Source organism: Drosophila bipectinata, chromosome 3L (assembly GCF_030179905.1).
Source record: "Drosophila bipectinata strain 14024-0381.07 chromosome 3L, DbipHiC1v2, whole genome shotgun sequence".
Lineage (NCBI taxonomy): Eukaryota > Metazoa > Arthropoda > Insecta > Diptera > Drosophilidae > Drosophila > Drosophila bipectinata.
In genome coordinates this window covers 19,444,771-19,464,738 of record NC_091738.1, presented here as the reverse complement: position 1 = coordinate 19,464,738, position 19,968 = coordinate 19,444,771, and the positions used below count along the sequence as shown (strand labels likewise).

The 19,968-nt window shown below is 39.6% G+C and overlaps 6 protein-coding genes and 1 long non-coding RNA gene across 8 annotated transcripts; 5 read left to right on the top strand and 2 right to left on the bottom strand.

The window, feature by feature from the left end:
- Positions 1-1,627: 1,627 nt before the first annotated feature.
- On the bottom strand, positions 1,628-2,755 carry LOC108132581 (uncharacterized). The gene is made up of 3 exons (XM_017252019.3): positions 2,359-2,755; positions 1,774-2,309; positions 1,628-1,720 (listed from the first exon to the last, which is right to left on the bottom strand). Exons 1-3 carry the CDS (start codon positions 2,753-2,755, stop codon positions 1,673-1,675), a joined length of 981 nt encoding a protein of 326 aa, XP_017107508.2. The 3' UTR covers positions 1,628-1,672.
- LOC138926412 (uncharacterized) lies at positions 1,767-4,229 on the top strand. The gene is made up of 3 exons (XR_011442928.1): positions 1,767-1,908; positions 1,996-2,995; positions 4,109-4,229. It is a non-coding gene; the product is annotated as an uncharacterized lncRNA (long non-coding RNA).
- A 785-nt stretch (positions 4,230-5,014) lies between these two features.
- LOC108132599 (uncharacterized) lies at positions 5,015-6,217 on the top strand. The gene is made up of 2 exons (XM_017252041.3): positions 5,015-5,569; positions 5,816-6,217. The coding sequence occupies exons 1-2, from the start codon at positions 5,567-5,569 to the stop codon at positions 6,143-6,145; spliced, it is 333 nt and encodes a 110-aa protein (XP_017107530.2). The 5' UTR covers positions 5,015-5,566; the 3' UTR covers positions 6,146-6,217.
- A 1,299-nt stretch (positions 6,218-7,516) lies between these two features.
- LOC108132586 (uncharacterized) lies at positions 7,517-9,014 on the top strand. Its single transcript, XM_017252028.3, has 4 exons — positions 7,517-7,669; positions 7,724-8,068; positions 8,163-8,288; positions 8,356-9,014. Exons 3-4 carry the CDS (start codon positions 8,286-8,288, stop codon positions 8,872-8,874), a joined length of 522 nt encoding a protein of 173 aa, XP_017107517.2. The 5' UTR covers positions 7,517-7,669; positions 7,724-8,068; positions 8,163-8,285; the 3' UTR covers positions 8,875-9,014.
- A 335-nt stretch (positions 9,015-9,349) lies between these two features.
- On the top strand, positions 9,350-10,496 carry LOC108132589 (uncharacterized). Its single transcript, XM_017252031.2, has 2 exons — positions 9,350-9,460; positions 9,519-10,496. Exons 1-2 carry the CDS (start codon positions 9,458-9,460, stop codon positions 10,401-10,403), a joined length of 888 nt encoding a protein of 295 aa, XP_017107520.2. The 5' UTR covers positions 9,350-9,457; the 3' UTR covers positions 10,404-10,496.
- Positions 10,497-11,482: 986 nt separating this feature from the next.
- LOC108132597 (uncharacterized) lies at positions 11,483-12,388 on the top strand. Its single transcript, XM_017252039.3, has 2 exons — positions 11,483-11,556; positions 11,625-12,388. Exons 1-2 carry the CDS (start codon positions 11,554-11,556, stop codon positions 12,243-12,245), a joined length of 624 nt encoding a protein of 207 aa, XP_017107528.2. The 5' UTR covers positions 11,483-11,553; the 3' UTR covers positions 12,246-12,388.
- Positions 12,389-15,122: 2,734 nt separating this feature from the next.
- Positions 15,123-16,875, bottom strand: LOC108132576 (cyclin-dependent kinase inhibitor 1C). Of its 2 annotated transcripts, none has more exons than XM_017252013.3 (3): positions 16,765-16,875; positions 15,644-16,069; positions 15,123-15,425 (listed from the first exon to the last, which is right to left on the bottom strand). In XM_017252013.3, exons 1-3 carry the CDS (start codon positions 16,765-16,767, stop codon positions 15,420-15,422), a joined length of 435 nt encoding a protein of 144 aa, XP_017107502.2. In that variant the 5' UTR covers positions 16,768-16,875; the 3' UTR covers positions 15,123-15,419. The 2 variants fall into 2 exon arrangements, with proteins under 2 accessions (XP_017107502.2, XP_017107501.2); XM_017252012.3 differs by having other exon boundaries at positions 15,123-15,308.
- Positions 16,876-19,968: the final 3,093 nt, after the last annotated feature.

Genomic DNA, 19,968 nt, shown 5'->3' with positions numbered 1-19,968 from the left:
AAAGAATTCATTTCGCACACCTATGGTCAACAAAACTATTTCAGAGCCACTGATCCATACAAAAATTGGGTCCCATTGGATCATATTACGAATAGAAATATAACGCTTTTTTATTGAATAAAAATAAATACAAAGAAAATATAAGTAACATACATGTATAAAAATATATTATTAGGACCGGCAGGGAGAAAGTCCGACATTCAATTCATTGAAACGATCGATCGAAAATTATGTTATAGAAAATTATATAGAAATTTTACATTAAGAAATCGTATATGGTACATATTTTCAATTTAATAACCTGAACAAAAACAAAAATTAAATATATTAAAAATTATCGTATAAAAACAATTTTAACTCTTTTAATATAATAGAACCATTTTAAGCCCAATGCTCCATTTTAAGGTTAATCAACAAGAAATGAACAGCACTACCTTGTATAATTGTACCATGGACTAGGGAACAAAGGATGTTCCCAAGAACTCAAAATTCCCACGTACGCAAACAAGAACGCTTTCATAAAATGCTACAAGGAAGACTCGGAAACAGAGATAAATCGAAAAAAAGGAACCAAAAGGAAGTAACCAAAAGAAGGTGTATCTTATGATGTCTGGTATGATGGTATGACGTACCTTGAGATGTCTAAGGTATTTTGGTGATTCGAATTCTGGTCACAAAATAATAAATAAATTTAAAAAATTTAAAAATAAAGGAGAAAAGAAGAGCTCAGATGACGAAAAGTTAAAAACCATGAGTCAGATGGTGTATGCGAGGAAAAAAATATTATCTAGCTGCCTGCGTAAGCGAAATAAAAAATATAAAAATACATATATGAAAATAAAAACTCATTTAATAAAAATGAAATAAAAATTAAAAATTAAAATATAAATTCCAAAAATAAATTTAATTTTGGGATAAATTTAATATTTTTTTTTTGGTAAGCAAAAGAATAATTTGATGTGTCTTATGATGTTTGGTATGACGGCATGTCATACCTGAAGATGTCTAAGGTATTTTGGTGATTCGAATATAATAAAATAATAAATAAATTTAGAAAATTTAAAAATAAAGGAGAAAAGAAGAGCTCAGATGACGAAAAGTTACAAGCTCTCGCAGATGGTGTATAAAACGAAACGAAATAAAACAATATAAAAATATGTCGGAAAATTTAAGTCTTCTTCACGTCGACTCTCATCAGTTGCTTGATTGCTAGGTGATTCGAATACGGGTCCCAAAATAATGAATAAATTTAAAAAATTTAAAAATAAAGAAGAAAAGAAGATGACGAAAAGTTACGAAATATTAGGCAGATGGTGTATACGAGGAGAAAAATGGTATCTAGCTGCCTGCGTAAACGAAATAAAAAAAATATAAAAATATATGAAAATAAGAACTCATTTAATAAAAATGAAAATAAAAATTCCAAAAATAAATTTAATTTTGGGAGCTGTTATAGGCAGCAATGCCCATAACCAACTGAACTGAACACGATAGCCTGGTCTATTTATATGAAAGTTCTGGTTACCATTTTGACATTTACGGCAAAAATGATGGCCTAACAGGCCTAAGCATTTAGCCCTAAATTTTTTCTTGGAATTTGGTCACATTTTTAAATATAAAAAATATAAAAACACTGAGTAACATTTAAAAAGGATTTTTACTTTCAAGGCTGCTAGTCCCGTGGTCGATACTCAAAGTAGGCTTTATCGATGAGAATTTTCTGAAAAATATAATGATCTCAAAAGGAATCTTTATTATTCGGATAATACTTACATTTTCGTTGGAAAGCGGAGGATCTAGATAGGCAAAAAGTTGCAGGGGTTTTTGTTTGGTGGGATCTCGGTGGATTTTGATCATCCTGAACATATTAGCGACGGACTCCTGGGGCCGATCACCGTGATTTATATGGTAGCAGTACAAAAACTCCAATTTCCTACACTTTTTTATTATTTCTATAATATCTTTTGCCAAAATGTAACCGCATATGTTTTCCAGATAAAGCGAATGGAGCTCAGTCATTTCCGCCAGAGGAGCCAAACAATCAATTCCTCCAACATTTAAAGACAATTTCGTCACGGTTTTCATTTGAGCGATTAGTTCAAAGTCTGATCGGTTGCGAAGGTATCCCCCCCGAATTGAGAGATCCTTCAAGTTGGGAAAGGACTTCCTGATAGTCATGATACTTGTCGAGCACTTGGCGTAGCCTGAAAGTCGCAACGCCCTTAGATCGGGAATTGTTTGAAAGAACTCCTCCAGGTAGCAGATACAAGAGGGGACATTAATGCTTAGATAATCAAGCCCTGAAAAGACTAAAAAAGAATTTATTTAGATTTCTTGCGATGCCATTTTAAAACTTACTATTGGAGAACCTAAATACATCCGTCATATGAAGCGAGTTCTCGATGCACTCCCGCTTACGAATTTTAGTTTTGGCTATTTTGAGTATCTGGAAGTCTTTTACAATATTCCCCACGATCTCTTTGTCCTCGCCGTGTCCTTGAATCACTCCCAGGGTCTTTACATTATTGTTAAGAATCCTCAGAACCTTGAAGGCTGTATTTGAGTAGTAGAGAACGGGCTTAATTTGTGCATCGGTCTTGTGGAATACCGGGTAAGTTGAATATTGCGACTGCAGAAGGATTTGACGAAATCTAAGGCAAGTCCTGAGAAGATTGAGATGATCTAAAATCCCGAGATACTTGAAAACGGCCAACAAACAATCGTCATTCAGGCTTAAAATATTTAAACTATCCATTGTATTAGAAGGTGCTTCTGGTCGAATGATGAAAGTATAACTGATCTATAGTCAAGATCCCATTGAAGCAATATATCTTTCGCGGAATACTATCTGAAGATGCTCCGACATTATCTTTCAAATAAGACAATCTATGATATATTCTAAATTTGTTATCAGACCTCTTGCCATGTCAAAAAAGACAATAACCAATAGAAGATAAAACGGCAAGCCTCTGCTTATCTGTAGAATTTGTGGGAGGTATAGTAATATCTTCGTTTTGTTTTTAATTATAGTAAACTCAATCCCATATAGAATCATTTAAATCAAATTTGTAAACCCAGTTTTATATTTAATCAAACTCTTTTTATCTATTTTTACTCTTTTTATAAAAAACTAAATAATATATGAGCACCAAAAAAAAAAAAGAAACAAGAAGAGACAAGTCCTAGTCCTTTCAGATTCCCTTTCAGTTTGGTTTCCGTATATCACACGGAATTCCTGAAAATCTGAACCTCAACTTTGGCTTTTGGTGCGAAGCTTTTTAAACCTTTGCAGAGGGTATTATAATATTGGTCAAAAGTGTCCAACGCAGTTAAGGAGACATCTCCGACCCTATGATATATTCATATGAATATATATTCTTCTAATATATATACTCTTGATCAGGATCATCTCCTGAGTTGATATGAGCATGTTCGTCTAACCGTCTGACTGTCCATCTGTCTGTCCGTCATTCTGTTTCTACGCAAACTAGACTCTTAGTTTTAAAGATAGCTTTGATAGATAGCTTTTAAAGACTTGAAGATTTGGACACACCCTTCTTTCCTTAGCAGTTTATAAGTTGGAACGGCCCGGATCGGCCGTCTATATCCTAAAGCTGCAATATAACTGATTGATCAGAAATACTAGTACTTTGGTGTCTTAGAGTTAGAAAGTTTTGATTTTGTACGAATTCTACTTTTAGCAAAAAAACACGACATACCCAATTTCATTAGGTTATGAATGAATAATGGATCGTAAATTGTATTTGCTAAAAATACCATCTTTGGTATTTTTTAAGAAAGAAGCTTGGAACTTTTTTTTATAATTTTTATTGTAATAAATTGATTATGTTATAAAATTCTCATAAGGATCGGCCAACTATATCTGATATTTGCGATATGTATCCTATCTTAACTGCAAGGGTATATCCAATTCGGCTCCGCCTGAAATTAGCATTATAATTCTATAACAATAATTTTCGTTAGGGTTCATTCAATTTCTAAAAATATATATAATATTGGACTCAGAACTATTCGAAAATATGCCATTTTATATATAGGTTTATAATTAAGAAAATATTTGATTTTGGAACAGACTTTTTTTTTGCAGGGGAATGAAAAAATTATGGCACGTGTGCACAAATCAAATACATGTTTTTCTGTGAAACCATTTGCCTAAATCCACAATAAATTATAAAAATAGATTTCAATTTCGGCTTGCTTTCGTCATAAAAGCAGCTTCTACCGGGGATTCACCATACATCTTATAAAAAATTGTGGTTTGGGCGGGTACTAATTATAAATCAACACTAAATGGTCTTCGAATAAAAACTTTCAATGCCCTTATGTGTGTGTATTTATAAGATATATTTTAAAACACGCCGAACTATGTGCTATGTTTATTATGAAGCTTAAGATACTCCCAAAAGTAGGCAAGATAAAGTTTGAAAAGAGGCTTCAGCAAAATACCATGCTTCCTTGCTTGTAGATAGTGTTAAATATATATATTTTAACGTGGATTAGATATAATAATATCCATAAGATTTAACATAAATTAATATAATTAAACTTGAAACTTTCCGTAACGAAAGTTATCCGTTTCAACATTTGTCTGGACAATGAATTTAAAAAAAAAAACAGTCTATTGTTCCGAAATAACTTGTTTCGCTTTCTTTGCTTGATTAATAAGTGGGTGTGTCTCCATTCAGATCCCGTTGCAAATTAACAGCAAGTGGAATTCCCGGTAGATAAATTTACCTATTTAAAAACCAAACGGATAATGCAATCAATCTTGCAATGTCCTCACAAAGGCGATGCTTACTACATTATATAGATGTATAATCAAAATGTCGCGACTGACATAGATAAATTGTGCGATCGGCTGCGAATTGCAACCGTAAAGCGCTAATGAAACGGGAAACCTGTTGAAAGGCTGGTTTTATGCTCTTTTATTGGAAATTGATTTTTTTCGGGCTGGGCTGCATAATTGAATGGCAGTCGGAGCTACTACCACCAGTCGGATCACAATACAAATCAGTCAACAGCTCTGCCAGCCAAGAATCATTAGTTGGAATACAAATCGCTGCCAAGCTCAAACAAATCAACGCACTGACACTTGACCCCACAAAACAAGTCTTAGCCTTGGCAATGGCGATGCCGATGGAGATGTTGTAGCATTTTAGTGGAGTGTTCGATCAGCAGCAGTAGCACAACCACCGCCACCAGCGGCACCACCAGCACCTCAGCAGCACCACCATGACTTGGGCCAAGACATCGACCCAGCGCTGAAGCTTTGTTTGTTTGTTTGTTTATTTATGTAGGGCCGCTCACTGTTTCGGTTTCTGTTTTGAATTTTAGCTTCAGCATAGTCATCACGATCGGCGTTTTGGCGCAATTAATAAAGTGAGGCAAATGAGGCGAACATATAGAAGTATAAATAGTTTGGGCCCCAACGCCGGCGCCTGCATTCGTTTGAGCAACGTTCCAAAGGCAGTAAAGACAGAAACTATTACGGCATTCTTATAAAGATCCCTTTCCAAGTAATAACCGGCTACAGATCAATTTGAAAATGGTAAGCAATTGTATTGAGGAGCTGGCTCTTAAAATCCCACTTGCATATCAATATAAAATTTAAAAACTAGTTAAATCGGATTAATAAACCTAAACCAACCCATCAAAATGACATTTAAATTTGCATATTTTTATGAAAGAGGTTTTTGCAAAAAATTATTTTTTATGCAAAAACTTAAGCTACACATTCCATAAATATATTAAAGAAACTAAAACTATTTGATTTCTTTTTTTCATTTTCTTTCAGCGCTTGGAAATGCTCTGTTTTATACTTCTGGTCATCAGTCTAAGCGTCAGGGCAGATGTATCGCAGCTGGTGAGATCCGGTAATGGATTTGTGTACGATGTGCCCAAGGTCACCGAGCTGGAGCTGGAGGTCAGCAATGAGTTTCCCACTGGCGAGGAGTTTCCCCAGGACGTCATTCCCGTGGCCCCATCCGATGCGGAACTGGGCCAAGCCGATGTTTCCGATCCGGAACCCGAGGAGCCAGTGATTAGTGCCGCTTCAAATACTAAAAGTAGCAGCAGCGTACACGGTTACAAGTACCAGAAGCCCAGCAGGCGCTTCAAGAGCTAAATACCTTAAAACTAAATCGAATTTATGTACCAAAGCCTCATAAAGATAAAAATAAAATCAAACCGAAATCTAGATACTATATTCCTTTCACCTGGGGCAGCCCTTGGTCAGGGCTTAAATAGCTTTTGCCTTGGACGTGACTTAGAACGAGATTCACAGCTTGGGCGGTTGTGTGGTCTCATAAAGCCCAACATAGCATTAAAAAAATGTCACATATCAAAACCAAACCGGTTAGTGACTGTTAAAAATTTGCAAACAATTAAAAAAACAAAAAACACAGGCCTAGCCAACGCTGAGACTAATGCCCATAAAGAAGAGCAATTAATTTCATACATATGTGGCATAAATTACGCGCATTTTGGCAAAACGCGAGCACACGCCATCCGACATGCGAATCTGAGTCCGAAACCAGCCAAGACTTATGACAATCGATCAGCAGCAGGCGGGCGGTTCAACAACCCTCATAGATTTTGGCATGCGATGAAACAAAAAGTGATAGTTGAACCAGACCAGTCAGTATCTTCTGTTTGTCTAAAGAATCGATACGCGAGACGCTAATCCCACTAATTAGTTGATTAAACGCTACCATTAAAACGATGTTAGAATTAATCCGACAACAAAAAAGAACCCAGAACTTATAACATAATTCAGTGTGTTCTTAAGCCTCTTCTCCTGAGGGCCTCCATTTTAGACGCCTCTGCTCTGGCCATCTCCATTGATCTGCAAGCGGATCACTTCCGCAAGATCATGTCCCAGTAGGCAGCAGTGGACAGCTTCATTGTCCAGCGCTGTCCATGAAACGCTGATCACTCGGACAAAAAATAAAACTCCAACTTCTTGAGCTGCAAAAGGCAGCGCGCGCCATAATTATTATAAATGAAGTCTAAATGATTTATGACAGCCAGTAGAGCACGCTTACAACGCTCCCAGCTGCGGAACTAACTCTTCATCTGCACTGAAAAAAATATAAGAAAATGTACTTATATATATTAATTTTAAAATACAATATAAAATATAGAAATACATGTTATATATTTTAAGATCAAACATACTGGCTGCCTTTGGACAATACCTAATGAATTAATTAATTTAAACACAAAAAAATTGTATTATGTGATAAATTTATTTACCTTAAAATTTAAATAAAAAGCTTCTTTTGGCATAAAATCGAAATAATTGATACCTATTCTATATAGTGCACTTGATTGACTGTGATGACTTTATTCTTTTTGTGGAAAATTATATGTTAGAAAATTATACTATGGTCATATTTATAAAATGTTTTGTCGTTGAATTTGTACAGCATTACTTCCTTACTAATCTAGTCACCTTAGTAATCTAGTTTAACTTAATTTTGCTGATAATGACTTATGAAGACTTCATACTCCTGTTTCAAGAAAACACATCACACAAACAGTCTCCTTTCTTGCTTAGTCGAAACATATTTTACTCAACAATTATTTTATAAGCTCGTTTTAGTTTTAAGGAATATAGATTATAAGTTGTTAGCTAAATTTTTAGCAGGTACACAATAACTGATCCGTGGATATCATGTAATTTAATATCATATTATTTCAGCGATTTTTAAAAATGGTAACAATTTGGATATTTTTCACTGTAAGAGCCCTTTGAGCCGCGAACCGTCGGAAGCGGAGGCTTACTTTTGACACAGTAACAATAACCGCACCGGTAACGGCGGCAGACCGACCTGAACTCCAACCCAAGTGACGACGTTGATGAAAAGGCCCACAGTGGGACCCCCATAAAGGCATAATGGTTGCAGAGCTCCGAGCCAAACGAAGAAACAAATCCGAAAACAATGACGGAGCCGTTGACGCTGACGTTGACAGAGGAGCTGCGGCAATAGACAGCATTGTGGCGCTAATCATTCATATAAACATAGCGCTACAGATACGGACACAGGTACAGATACAGATACAGATACATTTACCGATACAAAGAATGCCGTAAGGCTAGCAGAGCTATATCGATTTAAATGATAATAATTGGCCTTTAGGTCCACGGACAGTATCGATCTGTTTTAGAATTTTGACTATAAATAAACGACCGTCGGTGCGAATGGTCAATCATTTGCGGTTTAAGAGCTCAAGGTGTGAGACATATCCACAACCACGAAGAGATGGTAAGTGTTTTAGTTTACATGGATGCTCGGATATCAGTCCTGGACTTGAACATTTTTCTTATTTTAGAAATTCTTTATACTTGCCACCTGCCTTTTCGCTTTGGCTGCCGGAGATGTGTCACATTTGCCATTGGAAGTCTTGGAGGAACATGAGGGCTACGGCTACGATTATCCCAAGCCGGTGGTGCCATTTGTGATAACCACAACCACGGAACCCCCACCGCCGCCACCACCAACCTATCTGCCTCCCAAGCCAGTGCCTACTTATCTACCTCCCCCACCACCAACTACTACCACCACCACAACCACGACGACACCCCCGCCACCACCACCACCCCCACCAACCTACCTTCCTCCTCCTCCACCCACAACCACAACCACTACCACTACTACTACCACCACAACTCCTCCTCCGCCGCCACCACCTCCCCCAACCTACCTCCCTCCCCCACCTCCAACCACCACTACCACCACCACAACAACTCCTGCTCCCACACCGGCACCCACCTACCTTCCTCCCCCACCACCACCAGAACCAGATCACGGCTACCACTACGAGGCACCCGTGGAACCCTTCATTTTCTAATCGAATAACAAACACCAAAGTCAACCACCGAACTCGGAAGATTTCCCCGGATCCGTCTTGTTTTTTGTCGAATCGTTCAACTAGGCTTAGCTTTACATAAGTTAATATTATCTCAAATAAATGCTGTTTTGTTAACCCCATTAAAACTATCTCCGGAATATGGGATGGGTCGACGAAATATACCAATATACCAAAACAACGTTGTCCAGATGGCCCGAGTCAATCACCGCCAATTGTTCAAGATTTCGACGCATCCACTGCATATTCATGAGCTGGCTTCTTCATCCACTCTGGCGCCCACTGCGGCTTTGTTGTGCAGCTACTAATTTGGCCGAAATGGCATTAATTGTTTTCTGTCCAGTCGTCGGGCAGAGATACCACCACACACGCCGATAATTGGCCTGCCTCAAGTTCATGAAAACCAAGAAAAGTGTGAAGAAAACCGACGCGAGTTGAGGAAGCTGGGCTCGTCTTTGGGGTATAAAAGACTTGACCATCGACTTGATTGACATTACTACCAGTGGTCGGCTATCGGCAGCAGCAGCATCATCGAAGTATAGCCACTGGATTAAAACCGATTAAAATGGTAGGCAGCAGGAGCAGGACCATCCTCATCAGTCGGATTAACCCATTTATTTTTTCAGAAACCCATGCTGATCCTGGCAGCCCTTGCAGGGCTCACCATCTGCGTGCGAGCAGATGTGTCCCACCTGTATGGAGGCGGTCACCACGATCACTATGATCACCACCACCACGAACACTTGGACCACCACCACCACGATCACTTCGACTCCCATCACTCCCACGATCATCACTCCTCCTCCGACCTGGAGCATCACGACCTGCACATCGATTTGAGCTTCAAGCCGGAACCCCACCACCACCATCATCACGTCCACGAAGCCAAGTTCGACATCCCGAGCGGATACACTTACCAGGCTCCGGAGAAGCCACGCCAGAAGTACCTGCCTCCCAAGGTTTCCCTGCCGCCTCCACCACCACCTCCGCCAGTGGTTCCCAAGGCGGCTTACCTTCCACCCTCCAAGCCGGAGGTCAAGTATCTGCCTCCCGAGCCCGCGCCAAAGTACCTGCCCCCCAAGGTTGCTCCCAGCCTGCCGCCACCACCTCCACCACCAGTCCTGGCTCCCAAGCCCACCTATCTGCCTCCTGCTCAGCCGGAAGTGAAATACCTGCCTCCTGCCAAGCCCGTGGAGAAGTACCTGCCCCCTGCCCCGGCTCCAAGGTATTTGCCGCCCAAGGTTGCTCCCTCTCTGCCGCCACCACCTCCACCACCACCAGTGGCACCCAAGGGCCTTTATCTGCCACCTTCCAAGCCAGTTGAGAAGTACCTGCCCCCCTCCAAGCCCGAGCCGCAGTATTTGCCACCCCAGCCCGAGGTGGACTTCCACATCCCTATTCCCTCGTACGCTCTACCCCTGGGACCCGCCCCCAGTGCTCTGCCACACGAGATCCACGATGCCGAGCCGGGATACCACTACAAGCCGCCTCTGCGCCGATTCAGGCACTAGGATATCCACCCAAAGTCGCACCCCAACACGTACTCTCATACAAACTGCATCTAGTTTTAAGCTACACACATTAAAAGCAATATGAAACCCAAACCCAAGAGGCATTGCAACAGTCTATTGAACTCTTTCACCACACCACTCAAGGTCAAAGTCAAAAAGTGTGGACTAAATTTCTGTCACCCTGCCCCGAGGGACTCCGATGGGTTTCCTCCATCTGACCCTCAAATCTAATTGCGGCCAATCAACCGGAGTAGCCAGACGGCTTTAACTTTAATTTTAGTTTCGGTTTCAGTTTCATTTTTAGTTTTGGCTTTAGACTAGCTTGATCATCACCTGCCGAGTGTATAATTAGTGTCTTTTTGGATGAAAAATGATGTTGGATATAAAAGTGGACCTGTGCGATGCGTCGTCTGGTTACAGAAAGATTCGATTTGAACCCAAATCGCTAATAGTCAATTACAGCCTGCGGCTGTGGAGCGACAGGCGACCTCTTTCAATGTTGGCCCAAAGATGGGGCAAGTGTTTTAGATGAAGCTTAATTGGTGGATCAAATGACTGACTCAAGGAGACTTGAGTTGGCTGACTTGGCAACCCAAAGGATTTCAAATATCCGGTCGGTCTCAAAAAGCCATTCGTCACCTCCGTAGTGCGCTGAACTATTAACTCCAATAGTTGCCTCACCAAAACTATTTTAAATACTTTGCAAACGCAGCAGCGATCGTAAAACCCAACACGTTTATGGCCAGCAGCCATAAAGAGCTATCTGGCCGGGCCAAAAACAAAAGCCAACGCAACAAGATGACTTCGAATTAAGAGATTTAATATATAAAAAATTGAATGCCAATTTCCAATACCGGCTGTCAAAGGGGCGAGACCCCTAAACGCCGCTTAGCTGACAGCCAGGCCATATACTACGGCCATATAGTCGGACATATCGGCCATATAGTCGGCTGCCAGATCGTCTCTCGTGGAGTCAGAGTCGGCGTCGGCGTACTGGTACTGGTAATGGTAATGCCGAGACCAGATCTCTTTATGTTTATGGCGACCACTCGGCGCGGTTCTCTAACTGTATAAATAAAGAAGCACTTGCCGGAAACTGTATCACTTTGGCAGAAGCAGTCGTCGCAACAAGAACGTTCTCCTACTGAAAATGGTTAGTGGATTGGCGACCAAGGATACACGATTGGATTTCAAACTAAAATAATTTTTCTCTTTCACTAGAAACTCCTTATTTTGGCCGTTTGCAGTCTGGCTCTGGTGGCCGCCGATGTCTCCCATCTGTTCGGCCACGAGCACCACGATCATCCTGGCTATAACTACGATCCCCCGAGCATTCCCTTCGAGCTGCCCACCCCTGCTCCGGAGTACTTGCCCCCGGTTCCCGTTACCCCCCGTGTGGTGGTGACCCCGGCGCCCACTTACCTGCCTCCCCAGCCAGTGACCCGTCCTCCACCACCACCTCCTCCGGTTTACCTGCCTCCCGTGACTGTGAAGCCCGAGATCCCCGTTGTAAAGACCCCCAAGCCAGTGTACCTGCCACCCCCACCGCCAGTCGTCAAGGTTCAGCCACCCACTCCCGCCTACTTGCCACCTGCCCCCGTTGTTGTTCCTGCTCCCGTGGTGAAGGTCTCTCCACCCAAGCCAGCCTACTTGCCTCCTGTGGCTGCCCCCACTCCCAAGTATGTGGCTCCTGTGGTGCCCACCTTCAAGATCCCGATCCCCTCGTACGCTGCCCCCCTGGAGGAGCCCGTGAACACCTACCTGCCACCCCAGGAGATCGTGGAGCCGAAGAGCGATGATGGCTACCACTACGATGCCCCCGCACAGCCATTCCTCTTCTAAGCCAGAAGCTCATCCTCAGCCATTTGTTTGTTGTCTTCGAATGTGTCGTGTCGTGTTTACCTATAGTTATTTATTGTTTAACGAGCTCAGCCTGTACCCAAAATATGCAAAATACCAATAAAGCTTAGCACTGTGAAAACGTATATTCCCAGAGTCTGGATCCTGCTATTGAACTTGAACTCCAAGTGGGGGAAATTCTATCCGAGACCACGAACTCGGCTCAAGTGGCTTTTGATCGACAGCCTAATTACCCTCTGGGCCATCTAAAAATAAAATTATTGAGAGGGTACAACAGTTTCATTCATGATCAATACAGTCGATGTTGGCCAAACTATTTTGGGATCGAGTAATGCTCTGTTCGCCAATTCCGGCTTGATTTATTGACATCCCAAACAAACCCAAGCGAATGAGTAATTGAACTTGGGAGCCATAACGGCTATAAGCTTTAATTTTATGGACCGCGATGTGGCTTAGCTTCATTAAACGACTTCTTATAATTTATGACACCGGCTTAATTGCTCCAGACAAACGATGGCATTGTTGAAGGTGTGAAGATATAGCTCTGAACCCCCGCAGTTCTTTTTTGAGTCCGCCCCCGCTGCTGTGAAAGTGAAATTAATACGATCAGGAAGTGGAATCATGAACGTTTTTGGGCTGCCATCGACGGCGAAGAAGTACTAACTTGCAGAATGTTTGTTGACAAAATGAATTGCTTTTATGCTAAATAGATTCCATGATCTAATGGCTGGGAACTCGTTTCATTTTTGTTTTCTTAACCTTACCACCCGCTCTATTCTGTCAGCAAATTCAAATTAATTACATTATTACGTTTATCTTGGATGGGACGCCTAAATGTGATTTACTTAAGAGCTTTATCTACGGTTGTTGCTCCTAGTAGCGCCGTTTAATAAACATCGTCCATAAATTATCGAGCTCATCATTGATTTTAGAAAGCAAAACTGATGACCCCAGTCGACCAGGCGGTCTAGCCTGTTTCTTATTCGCCACTAATGAAACCAACTATTTGTTTCCTCATTTTTGGCACGATATTTTTGCTGTTGCATTATATACGAAATGCTAATTGAGAGCTGGTTGTATTTCAGATTATTCTAGCCAACGTCAGAACTATTTATTGGCCAGTTAACCAGTGCAATAAAAATGAATCTTTCTGTGAATCTGTATGGTTTATTTAAATTTTAAATGCAAGTGAGTCTGACACAAATTATTTATTAATAAGATGTGAAAAACACGTCATTCTAAATTATGAGCATTAATCCTTTAAAACGGCACGTTGAAATTCATTTCAATTTCAAATTAGTTTAATATGTATAAATTCAAATGGAAGTATCTGCATAAATTACACTGTGTTTCTATAAAAAATATACATGACCGTTGGCATGAATGAATTGAATGAATCAGTTTCACAGATTGGACCTAAAAATATAAAATAATAATTTCTTTTCAGAATTATTAATTTTTAAAAAGTAAATATATTATTTTAAAACCATACCAACCCCAACTGTTATTTGTAAAGTCTAAAAATAAATGTAACAGATCTGATGTCACATGTTTTTTTTTGTAGCATGTATAATCCAGATATTAAAGACAAAAAGTTTTAATTTTAATCTTCAAATATTATTCTAATAAGGAGCGAAGCTGTCCCTATTTTTATTTAATTTAAAAAAAAAACCTAATGTACTTTCAGGCAATGTATAAAAATGAAACAGAATAAAAAATATCCAAAGCTACTTTTTCAGACCGCCTGAATTTATGCAACATGCTTTGTAGTATAACAGTTTTTGACAAATTTGTGAATCAATGAACAACAAAAAGTATTAAGCATTTAAAGGACGCGTTAACTCTTAATTTTAGAGCATACTTTCCATTCAAATCGATAAAGATGTTAAGACACAAGCAACACACAATTTAAGAAAACTGAAGGCTATTTATGTAATTAAAAGTTGTTGTAATTAATAACACAAATCCAAGGCTAGAGTCTATAATATCCACTTGACCCGGGGGACTGTGAAAAATCCCAGCCAAGACGGAAGAACCTCAATTGCCTCGAAGTCTGTCATCGATGGCACACAAAGGAGCGAGTCGATCGAGACCCAGTTTGTCATAGTTTATGGACAAAAGCGACTTTTAATGCCCCTGAATAGAAGCCAAGCGAGGCAATCAAAGTGACAATCAATCCATCAATCAATAACACATTGTCTCACACATCCAACTGGCCAGTGGCCACCCGTACGGACACGGATCGGGCTTTTCAAAATGGATTGTTTACACTTCTGATTTGTCTATGTTTCAAAGTATTGTTTTATTTCTTTTTAGGTTTAGCAGGTTTAGCAGAAGCTTAAACCGGTTAAGTTTAATGTATTTTGAAAGTATTCCAGTAGATTTATGTTTTTATATTTGTTTGCGTTGCGACTAGTTTTGGATTTACGAACCGTCAAGAGTCATGCAAGAGCCTGCATAAATAATGATATCTAATTGGGCCCAAAGAGGCAGCCACGGTAACCACTTAATACCAGGCACCACGCAACAAAAATATTATTTCCCAGGTAATAAGGCCTCGGTGCGCAGATACATACGAACATTCTTCTGCCCAGCTTCCGTATGCAAATGTCCATATCAGATCTCAAGTGAACATTTTCCCCATGGCATTCCATGATTAATGAGAATCTCCCAACGACGGGGGGCACTCATCAAATCGAGAACGAATCTCTGTACAATTTCGACACACTTTATTGTGCCTTGATGAGCTGTGAATAATATAATTAAAACCTGATACTCTTGCTTTATCTCCATCCCCACGGATGGAGCCCCATGGGCCATGGCAAATTGGCCTTGGCAGATGAATGAAATATACAAAAATTTGTTTATCATTTTTACAAATAATTTACGTTTATTTATTTCGTACTTTATCTGGCAATTCAACAATAACTGAATACTTGGTTTTTCGATCTTTGTCTATAGAACATCATTTGTCTCTTTGTACTTCGCTCTTTATGCTTTTGATAATGTTATGTTCTTGTTCATGTTTGTCGATTCTCGTTCGTTCTAGGATTATTAGGATTGTTAGATGCGATATTTGGATAGTTGGATATTTGGATTTTTGGATAGTGGGGTTCAGTGCGTAGGTAATGTGTGCTGGGTTTGGATATACATAGGTTAATGCTTGATTCGGGTTGGATTGGATTGAATTGATTTGGAGTGGTGCGGATAGAGCAGGTCGGTGATCGGGCAGGTGAGTAGAAGAAGAGGAGGAGAAGGAAGAGAAGGGCAAAAATTAGGAGCAATTACTAGGATTGTCGAACATGGTTTTTAAATATATATAGAGTTAAGAGCTAGCTGCCTCCGTCTTAGTAGCGGCGCAGACGGTAGAAGCGTCTTACATAGACTGGCCGGCGGTACTGGTAGCCGCTCTTGCTGCTGTAGGTGTGGCCCACCAGCTGGGGCTGGACCACCTGCTGAGCCACGGGCGACAGGTACTGGGCGCGCTGCACGATCTGCTGCTGGATGGGCTGCTGCACGAAAGACTGGGCGACGGCAACGGGGCGGGCCACCTGACGGTACACTGGAGCGGGAGCAGCGGCGATCACGGGACGGGCCACAGGAGCAACAACAGGACGGGGGGCAGGAGCGGCAATCACAGGGCGGGGAGCAGGAGCGGCAGCAACTGGGGCCGGATCCTCAATGTCGATGTACTCTGGCTCAGGAGTGGCAATATCTTGAGGATTGGGTCCCTGGGTGGCGGAGTCGGGCAGCTGGGCGCCCGCAGCAACTCCCAAAAGGGCCAAGGCCAACAGAACGAAGAATTTCTAGAGTTGAATATTATGATTTTTATTAAAAAATGTTTCATCAGATTTTTTGGAAAACAACTATTAAAAATAATAATAATTATAATGAAAATAAAAATTTCCAAAATGAACTAACACAAGAAAACAGAAGCAGATCCAAATTTACTACATAATTATATATTAAAATATTAAAAATATTCTCAAAAAAATATGTGATTTAACCCATTTTCTAATTAATTCTTAAACTATTAGGCCAAAACAAAACATAGCAAAAAACTTTAAATGATTTTTTGTAATAAAAATAATAACTAAAAAACTTTAAGAACCAAAAAGAATACAAATTATCTTCCCAAGCTTTTCTAGACCATTTTTAGGCGATATTCTTTCCATTTCCTTCTAACACCGTTTTGTAGTTAGTGTAAAATTGTTTAAAAAGTGAGTGGATTGGCTATTTATGGAGCGGTCTGGAGCATAATTATGTGCCTGCCAGAGGCCAAACACGGGTGTTTTGCTTCACAAGTCCCGAGGGCCACTCGAAACGGGATGCCAGAATTGATGAAGTCGTTTAGAACACTTGAGTTTGGGTTGGGGAGCACTTGAGGATAGTGTTTATTTTTGGGTTCTGTTCACGGTTCACTTTTTTTTATCACTGACTTCATATCCTGATTGAAGACAGATCACTAGGATTCGGTATCCTTGCCGCCAGGATCACATACCATTTTTATTTTTTTTGTGGATTTAGTTACGGATGATCACGAAATTTTCTCGAGCAGAAGCGGACGAGCAATTTACACTTAAGAAGTTCAAAGCACAAATGATGATGAGCTGGTCAGTGGGCATGAAATTTATACTATATCGCCGTTGCGGTCCGTCCGTCCGGTCCGGTTCAGTTCAGCTCAGTTCGCAACGTGGAGAAGTCCAAGAGAGTTTGGGCAGAGCGTCGGCGACCGCCAAAAACCAAAACCCGATGAGACACAAACCGCACACCGCGTTATAAATAAGGCAACAACAATAATATAAACACTACTCAGCATCACCAAGCAACAACTACAACATCAGCAATAGCTATCAGCAGCAATTCAAATCAAAATTTAAATTAAATGAAACGAAACGATACGAGAAGAAATAGGCACTAGAAGAAGCTGCCGATGGAACTGGAACCCTTTGGACAATCACTTTGGTGTCGTCACGAGCCGTGACGCACTGACAAATCACAAAAGACACTTAAAGACATTCAGTTTATACCTTGAAAAATAGATAAAAAATGGAACAGATATATTTAAATTAGAAAATAATTAATTTACAAAATAATTAAGCTACTTATATTGATTATCATTTGTGTCTGGGAAAAGACAAACTCAACATATCAACCTTAGAAAATTTAAATTAAAAAAAAAATGTATATTAATATTATTAAATTATATTTTTATTAACTAATTTTTCTTAGTGTGGATAGACAAAATAATTTTAGAAATATTTTCTGGATAATACATTTTTTCTAGATATTTTCTACGAGTAAGAAAAAATTGTTCTCATCAAGTTCGTTGCCTAAGTCTTTTGTTTTGTCTTCTTCAAAACATAAATACTGTTTTTAAATTGGCGTCATTAAGATTTATTTTCATAATTTTAACTTAAATTTTGTATTGATTTAAATGTAAAATATTTTAAATTTTATTATATAGAGATATTTAAGTTTGTTGCCTAAGTCTTTTGTTTTTTGTTACTCATAAAAGAAAAACATTTGTTTTTAAACTGGTTTTATTTAATAGGGACTCCTAACTTTAATTTAAGTGTGATTTAAATATATATTTAAACTATTTTAATTTTAACACATGCACCATACAATAACTTCAAGGTTTTTCACCCAATTCTTTTGTTTTGGCTACTGCATCAAACAACAATATTTTTACACCCAAGTGACTTTGGCCATACTAAGAAGTATCCAGGCAAAAACTCTTTAAGAAGACCACCACTTATAAAAGTCAATAGGCAAATAGAGCTTCCAATCATTTTGACATTTTGCTACAATATCAAAAATTCAATTAAACGATTGAATGAACACCTTCTTAAGTTTTATAAACATGACTTTATCGTGTCAATTTTTCGGCCGACCTGGTAGCCCTCTCGTTCAGTCGTTTAATTTGGCTTTTTGCTGCTGGCTCGATTGTTTGTATCTTCTCTTGACCTTAGTGGCAACAATAAGCAAATTTAACGGCTTTTGGGCATACATCATTTCCGTTGGTGGTGCGTATGTGTGTGGGGAAATACATTCACCTGCCACAGTCAAGTGAATGAAGCCACTTGAGCCAAAGATGCAGTGCCAATAAAAATGATTTGTTCGATATCAAGGACGGCCCAAAAAGATTAAGTGGCACAAGCACAGGAAATGGTTAGGCTATTTTTGATTCCAACTGCCAACAGACATTGTAAAGATGTTACCTTTGAATAAAATGGTACATAAAACTCCGTTTTTGATAAAGTTCAACCCACTTTGAAACAGTTCTTATCCGAGTATGTGACATCATTTTGGCCGTTGCCTTTCACTTGCATTGATTGATGGAATATTTGTCATCGGGCAGCAAAAAGATGAAACATAGAAAACTTTTGGCAGTATTTTTCATAATCCAACCAAAACAATAATAATAAGCTGCCAACAAAAAAGAAAACAATTTATTGTGTGTTTTTACGGTTATTAGGAAATTTAAAATGTAATTAATAATGCTTTGCTCTGTCGCTGGTCTCAGGTCTTTGGTCTCAGGTTTCACATACATAAATTTGATCTCCCGCGAAAACATTCATTATTGACTGCTATGCCATTTGGGGCCATTGTCTATTGCGTCGGCGATTTGACTTGCAAAATGTGTCATTTGTTTCTGAAAAGCATCGTTCTAACCATGGATCGGTAATCAAGGATTTTCATAAATCAATGACAAGGGCGTGGCAGATTTATGCGGACCAACATCGATATTAATTTCGATATAGTGCAGTTCTCCCTGTGATAATGCTTATATTTATGAAATTAACGAACTCCTATTTTATGTTAATGCAAATAGAAAATTAATATCGGCAGTTAAATATGTTTTTGATCTTTCCATCATCGCGTCTTGTGGCCGGAACCGAAGCAACCACTTTTGTCCAATTTGCATACAGGAACCAGATATCGCACCGAGTGATTCAAAAGCCATGAGCCGCCGTAGGAGTCTCTTAGCCAAATGCCGGTAATCGACGACTCATTTAATTTATGACTCCGTGCCTGTCGAAAGCCAGAACCCAGTCGTTTTCACGTGCCACTCGTTCTGTGTTTTTCTACGAGAGTTCAAACATAATATTATGCATGCGACCTGTTGTCCGGCCGGGGTTAAGCCTAAAATGAGAAATACCGAAATTCACTAGCAAAGGCTGACTGGTTGGGCGTGTTTACATGCGATTCCCATCACCTGATAAGGACCACAATAGAGGCCCACTAGAGGTTCGTTTTGAATATTTTTGTCGCTTCCACTTTTGTTGGTAACAGATCGTGTCTTTGGTAAGACACGCCTCGTTATCTGGCCGACAGTTTTGCTTACCATTTAAATATGTCTGCGCGTGTGAATAACAAAGATATAAAACATTTTCGTTGCTTCGTGTTTTTGGTTGACATTTTCCTGCATAAAAATTAATTTATTAAGAAGCTTAAAGCATTCTAACGCGAACCCATGCCAAATTTCATATAGTTTATAAGTGCCCTTGGCTCCTAACAAAAAGATTCTCAAGCTAGACTAAAACCATTCCTTTTTTTGTATCACGATTCTCGTCACAATGCTTCGTAAATATTTTGTGGAACTTTATTTTATTTGTACAAGCTTCCGCACATTCACCACGCATCAGACCAGAGCCGGAGAGCATCACCATTATGAATATTCAATAATTTACGCAAAAAT

Coding starts and splice junctions, on each gene's coding strand:
- LOC108132581 (XM_017252019.3), bottom strand. CDS start 2,755: ATGGATAGTTTAAATATTTTAAGCCTGAATGACGATTGTTTGTTGGCC. Junction 2,310..2,358: donor TGTATTTAGGTTCTCCAATA/GTAAGTTTTAAA, acceptor ATTCTTTTTTAG/TCTTTTCAGGGCTTGATTAT. Junction 1,721..1,773: donor CTCCGCTTTCCAACGAAAAT/GTAAGTATTATC, acceptor TATATTTTTCAG/AAAATTCTCATCGATAAAGC.
- LOC108132576 (XM_017252012.3), bottom strand. Junction 15,309..15,643: donor AGTACCGCCGGCCAGTCTAT/GTAAGACGCTTC, acceptor TAATAATCCTAG/AACGAACGAGAATCGACAAA.